General features: G+C 52.6%; 2 protein-coding genes across 2 annotated transcripts in view; both read right to left on the bottom strand.

Moving 5' to 3' along the window:
• Window positions 1-487: 487 nt before the first annotated feature.
• Hes6 (hes family bHLH transcription factor 6) lies at window positions 488-2,238 on the bottom strand. Its single transcript, XM_052193444.1, has 4 exons — window positions 2,047-2,238; window positions 1,883-1,969; window positions 1,720-1,801; window positions 488-1,481 (listed from the first exon to the last, which is right to left on the bottom strand). Exons 1-4 carry the CDS (start codon window positions 2,125-2,127, stop codon window positions 1,057-1,059), a joined length of 675 nt encoding a protein of 224 aa, XP_052049404.1. The 5' UTR covers window positions 2,128-2,238; the 3' UTR covers window positions 488-1,056.
• A 3,628-nt stretch (window positions 2,239-5,866) lies between these two features.
• Per2 (period circadian regulator 2) overlaps window positions 5,867-11,674 on the bottom strand; it is a 43,298-nt gene continuing 37,490 nt past the window's right edge. The window contains exons 20-23 of the mRNA XM_052192660.1: window positions 11,095-11,281; window positions 10,149-10,341; window positions 9,134-9,284; window positions 5,867-7,902 (exon numbers count right to left, since the gene is read on the bottom strand). Coding sequence (XP_052048620.1) covers window positions 7,753-7,902; window positions 9,134-9,284; window positions 10,149-10,341; window positions 11,095-11,281 — 681 coding nt within the window. The 3' untranslated portion in view covers window positions 5,867-7,752. The remainder of the gene's footprint in view (window positions 7,903-9,133; window positions 9,285-10,148; window positions 10,342-11,094; window positions 11,282-11,674) is intronic.

Here is an 11,674-nt window from a genome sequence, read left to right as displayed (position 1 = left end):
TGACAAGTGACTCCATCGCATGGCTCAGCTAGTAAAAAGGCTTCCCAAACAAACCTGAGAGGTCAGGTTTGATCCTGGGAAACTATAATGGATGGAGAGAAGCCCCCAAAGTTATCCTCTGACTTCCTTATACAAGCCTATAGGCACACACACACTTAACATTTTTAAAAAGGAAAAAAAAGTGACAACCTGAGAAAGAGTGACATCTGCACCATGCTTGTGAGCCCGAGGCCAGGCCTTTGAAAGACACTTCCAAGGCAAAGAACTAGCAACTAGTCACCAATGTTAGTACTGGAAACTCAGGAGAAAGTACAAAGACAGATCATCTCCTCTAGGACACATACTCCTAGGAAAGTGGGGGCATTTCTATCAGCACCACACGAATGCGCTTTGCTGACAAAGGGTGGACCCTTTAAAAAGGTATTCACTAGTGTTGGGTACAGTTGAACATTCACACATCTGACACATCAATGACAGTACACCAGGAGCAAACTAACTCCAAAGTTCTTTATTTAACTCAGTTGGAGCATCCAGTGGCAACCAAACTCACACACTCAACTGTGTTACCAACAGGGAGCAGCCTCAGTGACCGCAGCATATGCCTGCCTCCCCTGGTCTCGTAGCTAAAGTAGCAAATCTGAACTTCTATTCAGATCAGGATTGCTATGGCTAGTGTGTCCCTGTCCAGGACACTAATGCTCAAGATTGGCCACTTCTGCCCCAGATCCCTCAGAATACCTAAAAGTCAGGAAAACGTGAACATGAGGGAGCCCTGGCTGCTCTAGGAGAGTCTCCCTTCTTTCTGTAGCACCCCCCTCCCCAGCCTCTGGCCCCCATCCAGAGCTCTAGGGTCCACGAAATTGACTCCCTCAAAATAATAGTGCTAGGGACCTGCAGGGGCTGGCCATCAGGGTGGTCGTACAAGCCACCCACTGGAGAGTGGGGCAGGCATACCTGGGGGAGCATCCTGGGCTGTCTCCACCTCATCTGATACCCAGGGAGAAAGTAAACGCAAGGATGGCAGCCCACTGTTCACAGGTCCCTGGTAAGTGTTGGTCACCAAGGCCTCCACACACTCTGGGCCCGGCGAGCTGCGGTCAGGCCACCTAAGGATGTAGGCACCATATCCGGCCCCTCGGCAGGCACCCGGTTTAGTTCGGCCTCTGGGATCTCCTCTAGGTCAGAGCACAGGTCGTCCCCGGGACCTGAGGGACTGGACAATGGGGACTCTGGGGACCCTCCTGGAGGCCAGCTGCTCCTCCCAGAGCCTCCAGGCAGCCCAGCTAGGGAGTCCCCCAGCAGATCCCGAAAGCTGCTACCCTCGCGCAGCGGCATGGATTCTAGCAGGTGGTTCAGGAGTTCAGCTGAGACAGTGGCATCGATGGCTTGGCACGTGGACACGAACGTGTGCACCTCATGCATGCATTGGATGTAGCCAGCAGCGAAGCGCTCGCTTGCTTCAGCCTGCAGCTGCTCCCGCTCTGTGCAGGAGGGTGGGAAGAAGAGAGCAGCGTCCCGCACCGTGAGCAGTGGCTACCATGGCTCGGACGATCCGCTCCGCGGGTTCGAGGCTCACCCAGGAGACACATTAGCGTGTCCTGCTCTGGGGGAAGCCCTCGCCAGGGACAGGACAGGGGCTCCCGGAGCCGACGTGTCCCGCTGTTGGGTGGCAGGCGTGCCCGGTCAGCGCCCCCGCCCTAGATCCCCGCTGCCACTCACCGCGCGCCCGGCCTCGCAGCGCGCCCTGCACGCGCCTCACGGTCAGCTCCAGAACCTCGGCGTTCTCTAGCTTGGCCTGCACCTGCGCAGAGGGGAAGGGAGTTGAGTCCGGCTGTGTGCTCGGGGTTGCATCCTGAAGCCCCCCGCACCCTTCCCGCCGCACCTCGGTGCCGGCCAGCAGCAGCCGCAGCTCCTGAAGGCTCTCGTTGATCCGCGCGCGTCGCTTCTTCTCCACCAGGGGCTTCCGGGCCTGTGGGAAGCGGCTACTGAGCCCCCTGGCCCGCGCAGCCTCCCCCAAGCCCATCTACCCGCAGTCCCTGTCCGCACCTTGCGGTCCCCCCGTGCTTCCCAGCGGTCCTCATCCTCCTGGCCTGCACGGTCCCGGCTGGGCGCCTGGGACGGAGCCATGGTCTACAGAGCCCGGAGGCCGGCGCCTGGCGCCTTAGTGCAAACCACACTGCGATATGGGTCGCAGCCAGGAGGCCCCACCAGCTACCCCGAGTCTTCCGGCCCGCGGGGCCCCGCCCCTTTTATAGCAACTTATTTACATGTCAATGCATCGATTGGCTGTGCGTGGTCGGAGCGGCCAGCCGCGAGGCAGCCTGCAGCCAATGAGAGCGGCGCGCTTTGTCAGGCCCCGCGGGCCTCTGGCAGCTGGTGGGGCGGAGCCCACAGCCCGACCTCCTGCCATTCACGCAGGGCTGGACGCCTAGGCAGTGACCTCCGGCTTCTCCCTTGCTGGTGTGCTTGTACTTTCCTCCGCTGAGTTATGAGCCCAGATCTTCCAGCCTGTATGCCCGGGCTTAGCTATACATTCTTCGGTCCGTATATCTATCCATTCCTCCCTTCCACCCACCCCTTCACCAATCCATCCCGACAGTGCAGTTGCTTCCCTTGGTTCACCAAAAGTGCTCCAGTCCCAGAGCTGGCTTCAGACAGGGCAGTGCCAAAGTCAAGTCCATGCCCTCGGGACCTGGAAGGGGCTTCGGGTGACCGGTGGCGAGAGTGCAAAGTCCAGGGAAAGTAGGAGTCAATTTAGCAGCAGGAGCAGGACCCTTGGGTGTCTTTTTGCACCCATGAGGACACCTATAATCTTCTTCCTCCAAGATTCGCGGTCGTTCTTACTGAACCTCTCTTTCTCTGTGCTCTAAGTCACTTACCCAACCACTACCTTGTCTATTCTAGCCCCACCCCTGACTGCCCCCCCCTCCCCGTCAAGCTTCTTCCTTGTTCATCACCCCGTACCCTAAGCTCCTCTCATTTCCCTCTAGTCCTTCCGCATACCCATATCCCTGTCCCCCCCACCCCCGCAACCCCTCTCCATGCTCACCTCTCTTCCCCGCGAGTCCCCCTTAGTGTCCCCCACCCCCACTACCCCCAATTCCTCTCAGCTCCTCCCCCTTCTATCCTTGGTTCCTGCAGGCCGAGGCTGCCGGCTGGCCCCCGGTAACTTGATGCCCGTGACAGTTGGCAGCTGCAGCCGCTTCGGCAGAGAAAAGCGGCAGCCCCGCCAGGAGCGACAGGTGTTGGCCGCGCCTTTGTCTAGATGGCTTTGTCCCGCAGGCTGCAACAGGCACGCCAGTGTCGGCCAGACGCCCAAGCCCCGCGTCGTCGGCGGTCCATCTGCCATCCCTGCCTCGCCGCGGGAGTGTGTGTGGTGTGTGTGTGTGTGTGTGTGTACGCGCGCGCGCGCGAGCACCCTCTGAACCCCTGACTCTGCTCCAGCATTCTTGGATTTTTTTTGCTGCTGCTTCAGAGCCAAGACAAGGGGCCAGCTCCTAACCAGTCATTACATACTCAAGTCATCCTTAGGCCTGGATACCACTAAGTACTTCAGTGACTGCCTGGACACCATCCAGGTCTTGGTAACGTCGTGCTTCAGTCAGCCAGGCCAGAAGAGAAGACCTTTGAGGAAGGGAAAGTACAGGCAGAGATTGTTGTGCAGGAAAACCCCGATACCCTCCTAAACATGGGGTAGGGTCTGGGAGACTCCTTGTGGCTCCACAGATGCACCTCCAAAGGCTTCAGGTAGGATGAATTGGGCAAGAGGTTTGAAGTTTGAAGGTCTCCAGAGTCTCCATCCTGGTGCGACCTGCTCCTGCCCTCTCACATTTGCCTCTAAATTGTTGCTTTGTGTGTTGGTCCCAGGCATCTCCCCAGCTTATTTCTAGGAATATTCTAGATATTCCCAACATGCTAAAAAGTTTGGTTCTTTGCCACTGCTCCCCAGGGGCTGCTGAGGGTCCTTTGCATTTGCTGGTAAGACTCCTGGGGGGCGGGTGGAAATGATTCCTGTGGACCCAGTCATAGCTGGTTTGTGACTTTACTATTTAGTAATCCGCTTTCCAGTAAATGCAATTAAAATGATGACTTCTAAATTTTCACTCCTTTTAGGTATGCAAAAATAACCTTTGGTAGTATTTGTGTGTGGGGGGTGCGTATGCACATTACAAACTGTGTTTGTTGTACTTCTCCCTGTATCCAGATGAACAAGGCCAAAAGATAACTCCTGGTAGTACTACATGAGGCTCTTCGAAATACCAGCAGGACATCTGACTGGAGAGTTAGAAGTAGGGGGTGTGTGTGGAGACAAAGAAGGATCAAAAAGGGCAAATTATGCAAGCAAACAATGAAAACCAAGAACTCCAGGGAAAACAAAGGTCCCCACGAGGAGAAATGTAAACTTAATCTGTTCCCAGGTTTGGGATTCAATCGCCGGCTGCAAAGGTTTGCCCAACACTGTGTGAGTTGGGGGTGTGTTGCAGTGTGCTGTCTAGAACCCAGGGGAGAGAAAAATTAAGCACTTGGGGGCATGGCTCAGTATGATTAGGCTTTCCTCTTGGAAGGAAAAAGAGTAGAGAGAGGGCAAGGCATGGGCCAGGAAATGGTTTTTAGGCGATGTTGTTGCTTGAGGTCCCATCTGCAAAGCTTCAATTTATTTTAGTGAGTCCATTGGCCAGGTGGCTTAGACTTTCTGTCCCAGCAGCCTGGCTACCCACCCTGTCTTGAGCTCAGGAAACCCTTCTCCTGTTCACCTCCCTCAGCTAAACTACTAGTTCTTGCCATTTGTCCCCTGGACCATGCCCTATCTTCTAAGTTTGCCTGCATGCAGACTTCCTTAGTATTAGGACCTTTTGACACACACACCCCCCCTCCCCAGCCAGGAACAGAGACCAGCAGAGGCTAGGCAGGGCTATAGTGGCCACAGGGTGACTAGTTAGCAGCAGAAATAACAGGCTGTAAATCCCCAGAGGGGACAAAGGCAGCAGCAGGCCTGCAGACTTGCAAGTACTTTGTGGGCAATCTGCCCAGGAGACTCAGAGAATTTCCTTTTGGTTTGAAGAGAAAGGAGAGGGGCAGTCCTCTGGGCTGTGAGGCACCATTACAGTCCTCCAAAGGAACCTGGTGAGACAGTCCTGCCTGCCGTGAGAACTCTGTTTCAGACTGCACCAGTCCTTGCAGGCAGAAGCCGGGTTCTGGGACCCTGGTTTGGAGAGAGGAAAGGGCAGCAGGTCTCTTCAGAGGAGCTTTCACCAGGCTGTCTGTCAATCAGGAAGGGCCAGGGTAGAAGGCCTGTGTCCCCAGTGATGTCTATATACTGATCCTAACTGTCTATAAGTCCTTTCTAGAGAGGTACTTGTCTGATTTTTCTGCAATCAGCCCTGAGGCCAACACACAGGTAAAGAGCCAAAGGCAGGATTGATGGGAGCGTGCGTTCCAGGGGTCATGCTAAGCTGAGGGTCAGCCCAGCAAATCTGCTCAACAACTGTGTGCATGTAAAAAGACACCAAGAGAAGGGATCTGGAGGATGCCTGGCTAGATCTGCTTTATGGGAAATTCCTACAGGGTTTGAATGGGCCAGAGAGATTGAACGTGCGAGAGACTCACAGACAGGAGGTAGGTCAGCAAAGGCCAGTGTGCAAGGGAAGTAATGGGGTGGCTTTTGGGACTGGAGATTTCCCAATGTACCATTTTTGAAGTTCTTAAAAAGCTTTTTTTTTGACAACACCATTCTTTTTGGTTTATTGGTCTATGTTATGTTAAAAATATATATAGTACTAGGGTATAGGTCAATGGTAGAACACATGCTTAATTTGCATGAGGTCCTGGGTTAAATCCCCACCATTGCATCAAACAAAGCACACAGTTGAAAATAAAAATATACTTGCTTTATTTAACAATTTCTAAAAGGCAAAAAGGTCATAAAAAGACACAAGCAGTCACACAAATATATTGCACTGGGTGAAGGTACGTTTGGTTTGCGCATGAACAAACCGCTTGTCCGGCAAGGCTCACAAATCAGCATCGCACAAACTCTGAGAGAGCTTATTTACATTATAAAGAAGGCTCAGTTTAAAATAGAGAAAGTCTCAGGACACCCGTTGTAAGCACATATTCTAAAGAAAACAGGGCTGGATGCTTGGCATCTTGTAAACAGATTCACAAAATTATCCTAGGAAGTCAACTTCTCAGCAGTTAACAATCAAGGAATATATATATATTAAATAATCATAAAATAACTCTGATGGTAAACATTCAAGATAGTAGAGAGAAGGTTTTGGCAGTTTTGTGTTTAAGTAACAAGCGTAGGCTTAGACCATCATCTATCTACCTTTAGGATCTGACTGGTCAGAGAGGCAGCTGTCTGTAACATTGAATTTCCTTTAAAACATGGCTACTACCTGATCATCGTGAAAGGTGGGTGGTGTTGCTTTAATTAAAAAAAAATAGAGTTCTTGCGTTTATGAAAAATAGGGCTAATATTCAGACATCAGATGGCTTTACCATGAAAACCAGCTACGGTAAGTAGGTCACCTTTCTGGTAGCCGCTTCAGACTCAGAAAACTCTGCTTCCTCTGCTCCAGACTTTGTCTACCTTTAAGTCCAACGATTCTTCTCTGGTGTCGTCTCATTCCACCAGGGGTCACCAGTAAGCATGTTGGAACAATCTTTGGATGTCTGATGCAGCATAAAGTTTTGCAGAGCTGGGCAGAGAGGTCCCCTTCTCTCCATGGGTTCCAGTGATCTGAGGACTGGCAGCACAGACAGTTGTGACAGAAACCCGAAACTACAGGAGTTAGGAATAATATATATATATAGTGGGGGGCTGAGCTCCCTGCAAACTGGAGAACTCGGGGTAGCTGTGTGGGTGCCTTCTTCCCCCTGTTCAGTGGCTGCTTTCTGCTGGGAGCTGATGTCCAAGAGAGTCCAACCAAAGAACAAATATATGAGTATGTCCCCTGCAACAAAGCCTGGCTTGCAGAGGCCACCATGCAGACACGGCAACATGGCTGATGCCACAGCTCTCTCTGCATACTGGCCATGATGGTCTAAAAAGGATACAAGAACGGCACAGAAATGTACAGTGTGGGGGTGCTAGTCTGATGGCGTCGCTCACAGAAACCTCTAAGCGCCGTTTGTCCAGAGTAGGCATTTCAGCTTTGCGGACGAACAGAAGCCATGTCAGACTGGAATGTTGGCCACCACAGGACCTGAAGCCAAAGCTGCCACACCATGCTCCAAACCACATAAGGGAACGCACTGAGAGGATGTCAGGAGAGAGGGTCTCTCTGCTTGGGAGATACAATCACACTGTGGGAAAGTTCCAGAGAGCCTCACGGGGCTTCTCTGTTGTGTGTCACATCCAGGTGTGATGTGTCAGAACAATCCATAGCGGCCAGTGGACATTGATACACTGGAGACAACTCTCATGGAGGTCAAGAGACTTCTGAGGGCCATGAGGCAGCCTCCACGACACACAGACCACCTCAGTCTCCTCAAGTTCAATGATGAATCTCATCCCATCCCCCAAATTCCGTATTTCTATGTTAATACAAAAACGTCTCCTCCTAAACCTCCCTTCAGTTTTGTTCGACCTTCAGAAAACTTTGGTGTTTTGTTTTTTTCTAAAACAAAACAAAACAAAACAAAACAAAAAGCAGTGTAGGTATGGGTCCATTTCATTAGGAACCACAAGCTCTTCCACCTCTTCCGAGCACCGTCTAATGTAGCTCTCTGGCCGGGGGTTCGGGGTTACGTCTGGGCCTCCTTCCGGGGGCTTGTCAGCTGTCCGCTTTCCTCCTCTTTGGCGTCTGAGGTATCACAGAGTCCCGGGGAAGGGCTGTCTTCCTCATATGGCAGGCAAATGTTGCCTTTCTCCTCACTCTCGCAGTAGACACAGCCCTTCAGAGAGAACAGGTCACAGTAAGAAGCAAGCAGTGGAACTCTTGGCTGCCATCCCCACTCAGCAGGGCAGGGAGGAATGGTAGCCATGCGCCTGGAGGTTGCTGACCAAAGAGGCACTCCCTGCCTCTAGAGGCTGGCTCCTGGGCACGGGTCGCTTTCCAAGGACATCCTATGGTACATGCTCAAGTGAAGAGGGTATGCCAGTGTGGGGGACAAGGGTGGGTGGCCAAAGGACCACAAAGGCCGCTCCTCCCACAACAGGTAGAGCTTCACTTCCCTCCCCGTAAAGTGTACTTGAACTTGGGAAGTGCATGACTTCTAAGATTGGGCATTCAGCGGGCCGTGCCGTGACCTGTGAGCAGATGGAAGGAGAGACATGCTGGATGGTCCTAAGGTTAGCAGCTTGGAAAGGCAGGCCTCCATCCAGTGAGGCGGGAGGGGCGCGGATCCGGCTAGTGTTTGGTCCCTAGTCGCAGTCCACAGTGAGGGGAGACCATCAACAAGGGAGCTCACAATGAGCTAAGTATTGGGAACCGGGAGGCGAGAGGGATTCCTGGTGCCCAGGAGCTGGGGCTAGCTCCAGTCTGTAGACTGAGGGTCATGGCCTGGACATGAGAGTGGCTGTCCTTGTGCCACTGGACCACAGTGGGGCCCCCACTGCCTGTGGCCAGCAGGTGGGAGCAGAGGCCTGGGGAGCACATATGGTTCTGAAATTTTAAGGCCCAGGAGCTATGGCAGGAAGAGAGCAAGGTGGACAGAGAAATGTTTGTGTTGCTAAACAGAAATCAGAATGGTGGAAAGAGCACGGGCTTCAGCAAGCTGTTCAAGCCGGCCATTTAAACCTGTGGGAGGGATTGCCCCTAAGGGTCCGCAGAACTATTTTTCTTTTCTTTCCTTTTCTTTTCTTTTTCTTTTCTTCCTTCCATTCCTTTCTTTGTTTCTTTCTTTCTTTGTTTCTTTCTTTGTTTCTTTCCTTCCTTCCTTCCTTCCTTCCTTCCTTCCTTCCTTCCTTCCTTCCTTCCTTCCTTCCTTCCTTCCTTCCTTCTTTCCTTCCCTTCCTTCCTTTCTTTTTTTGTAGCAGAATCTTCTACATAGCCAGATTAGACTCAGACCTGCAATCCTCCTGTCTCAGTCTCCCAAGTCCTGGGGTGGCAGGTGTGTGCTACCATGCTTAGCCCCAGGTATAACCTCTGCATGCTATGTGAGAAGGAAGGTTCTGCAAACTTACCGTCACATCGATGGCTGTAGGCAGACCTCCAGTGTGGACCCACGAATGAACCTCTCGAAGCTCTTGCCGCTGGCCCTCAGTGAACCGGGGTTGGGACCTCTGCAGCACCTTTAGCTTCTCCTGGTCCTCTTTCAAGACCGACTGGAGATCCCTTCACGAAGAGATAGGGAGAGGTAAGGGCCATAGGCTGAAGGGACAACACACTCATTTTCTGATAATTTCTTTTCAATAATCAACAATGCAGTAGTAGATTATCCTCGAGATAAAGTAACTGCATCTCTCTAGTAAATGTTTTTCAGTCTTTCTCTGAAGGAGAACCAAGGTCACAATTTCAGTTTTTCATCAAACTAGCTGGTGTGTGTGTGGGGGGGGAAGCCGGCATCTTCAGGGGCTGTCTGGAGCCCTGGGCTGGCTCTCACTACATGGTCAGCCTAAGAGACTTAATCATCTAGACTCTGGGCCACCACCAGCCAGGAGCACAGCTGTCTGCCACTGGATGTCTGAGGCTCCTCAGCCATTCCTCCCGCTGACTGACCAGAGGTCTGCTGCCTTAGGAACCTCAGGGGCTCCCTTCCTTTCTCTTAGCCCCTGTCTGGAGCTGTTCTGCAAAGGCAGTGACCTTACCAGGAAGCCTGGCCTGCACTCAGAACCTGGGCAGGCCCAGGGTTACCACAGACATGGGCTGATCACCCACCTTGACCCTTGATTTTTAAACTCAGACAGACACACCGTTAAGATGAATGAAGCAACAGAGCTCAAGGGGCAACACTGCACCAATGTATGGCAGAAGCGGAGTGGGCCGCTGGTAAGAGGTTGGTCTCCAGGGTTCTAATTGCCCCAGGGCAGTAGGGCAGGATGCTGCAGGCCCAGTGGGGCCTCGAAGGAGAAACCTCCTTCTCCATCGCCTCTGCCAAGTCTAGACACTGTTCCATGGGACACACTGCCTGCATGGATGACCTTGGTGTGGGAAACTCCTACCCAGCCCTCCAGGCTTCCCAGGAAGTGCAACGGTTACCGGGAGGGTAGCTGGTACGTCATCATGATGTTGTCGTCTGTGTTGGCCATCAGCAGCCAGATTGGGTCCTGCAAGACGTACTTAATGAACTGTTCGCTCTCCTCCGTGTCTGTGACCATTTTCGCTTTGTGATTATTCTCTGAGGAGTCAATGCTTCCAAAGTATTTGCTGGTGTGACTTGTATCACTACTGCCTTCAAATACATGAAATGCCGATCGTTATAACCTTGACATTGGAAAGTAACTCTTGTACAAGATGCTTAGGTGTGGCCACAGCAGCTCCAGAGAGTGGGGCTCCTTAGGTAGAAACAGCTTGTGCTGGCGCCCCTTCCCCTTTATTCTCCAATCTTAACGATCTCGAGGATTCGAACGCAGGATACCTGCTAGCACAGTGGAGATGACTCTCCTCTGAGGTGAACCTGAGCTCGGGCAGGGCCTTTCTTGGAGCCCTGACCTTTGTCCCAGTTTCTCACTGTCTGTTGACTCTGGAAACAAATCCACCTTTAGAAACCCAGAGAAGAGTACTAAGAGGGAGTTTGCCGGCCTGACTTGTGCCCAGCTGTTGCCCCTGGGCAGAGAGGCCTGGAAACAGGTTAGGGAAAGCTTACTTTGGGGCAAAATCAGGATTTTGAGGGTGGCCTTGCCCCTGGAGGCTCAAGGGCACATGCGGACAATTCCTTCCGGTAGAGGTTTGACAGTTAGTTACGTCTGCCCAATGCCCAGGGAACCCACAGACTAACCCAGTCAGGGCTGGCATGAATGTAACATCTTCAGGGACACAAAAATTGGAAGCTCACAGCTAGGGGTTCTGATTCTGATGACTACAGCCTGCTGTGCTGCTGATTAAGACAGGAAGAGCTGCACCCATGCACAATGGCCAGGGACAGAAGTCTGTGAGAATCTTCTAGACTGCCTAGCATACACCTGTGCCCTCAGCACAAACCTACCTGCCCCACTTCGGGATGTGTCGCAGCCCAGCGAGCTGGAGCCCAGAGAGTCTGAGGTGGCAGACGCCCCGCTTCTAGACAGTGCTGAGCCGGTGGCTGAGCAGAGGTCCTCGCCCAGAAGGAGGTTGAGCAGGTCACTGGATGTGGAGATGGCATCGCTGTTCTGGGTGTCTGAGGGCTCATTGCACTTTAGGGACAGGAAAGACACCACTGACCATAGGCCTTATGGTGACAGCACAGGACACAACATACAACGAGGTGAAGCAGAACCAAGGGAAAGTCATGGGTGGCTTTTGTACAAAGATCAGTTACAGAGCACACGCCTTTCCTTTACCTGTCAGGTGAGCAGATTTTGTAGTTGTGGGGAAAGAGTAGCTGGTACTCTATGAATATCACCCAATAAAATGTGACTTTGGGACAGTCACAGCAGACAGCTTGGACTCCAGTGGAAAAAGAGCCATGCTGCTCCTCCGCCTGCCAGGCGGCAAACCAGCCATGACTGAGACTCTAAGCCCCAGGGGGGCTGCTTGGCTGAGGAAGCACCTGGGGTCCTAGTTTCTTAAAGGGCAGAGAGGCTCTG

Source organism: Apodemus sylvaticus, chromosome 9 (genome assembly GCF_947179515.1).
Source record: "Apodemus sylvaticus chromosome 9, mApoSyl1.1, whole genome shotgun sequence".
NCBI classification, from domain to species: domain Eukaryota; kingdom Metazoa; phylum Chordata; class Mammalia; order Rodentia; family Muridae; genus Apodemus; species Apodemus sylvaticus.
Note: the sequence above shows the minus strand (reverse complement) of the source record. Positions and strands in the feature narration are given on the sequence as shown.

Excerpts from the sequence above, each read along its gene's own strand:
- Hes6 (XM_052193444.1), bottom strand. The coding sequence starts at position 2,127 with ATGGCTCCGTCCCAGGCGCCCAGCCGGGACCGTGCAGGCCAGGAGGAT. Across the intron at positions 1,970-2,046 it reads AAGCACGGGGGGACCGCAAG|GCCCGGAAGCCCCTGGTGGA; the intron begins GTGCGGACAGGG and ends CGCTTCCCACAG. Across the intron at positions 1,802-1,882 it reads TGCTGCTGGCCGGCACCGAG|GTGCAGGCCAAGCTAGAGAA; the intron begins GTGCGGCGGGAA and ends CCCTCTGCGCAG.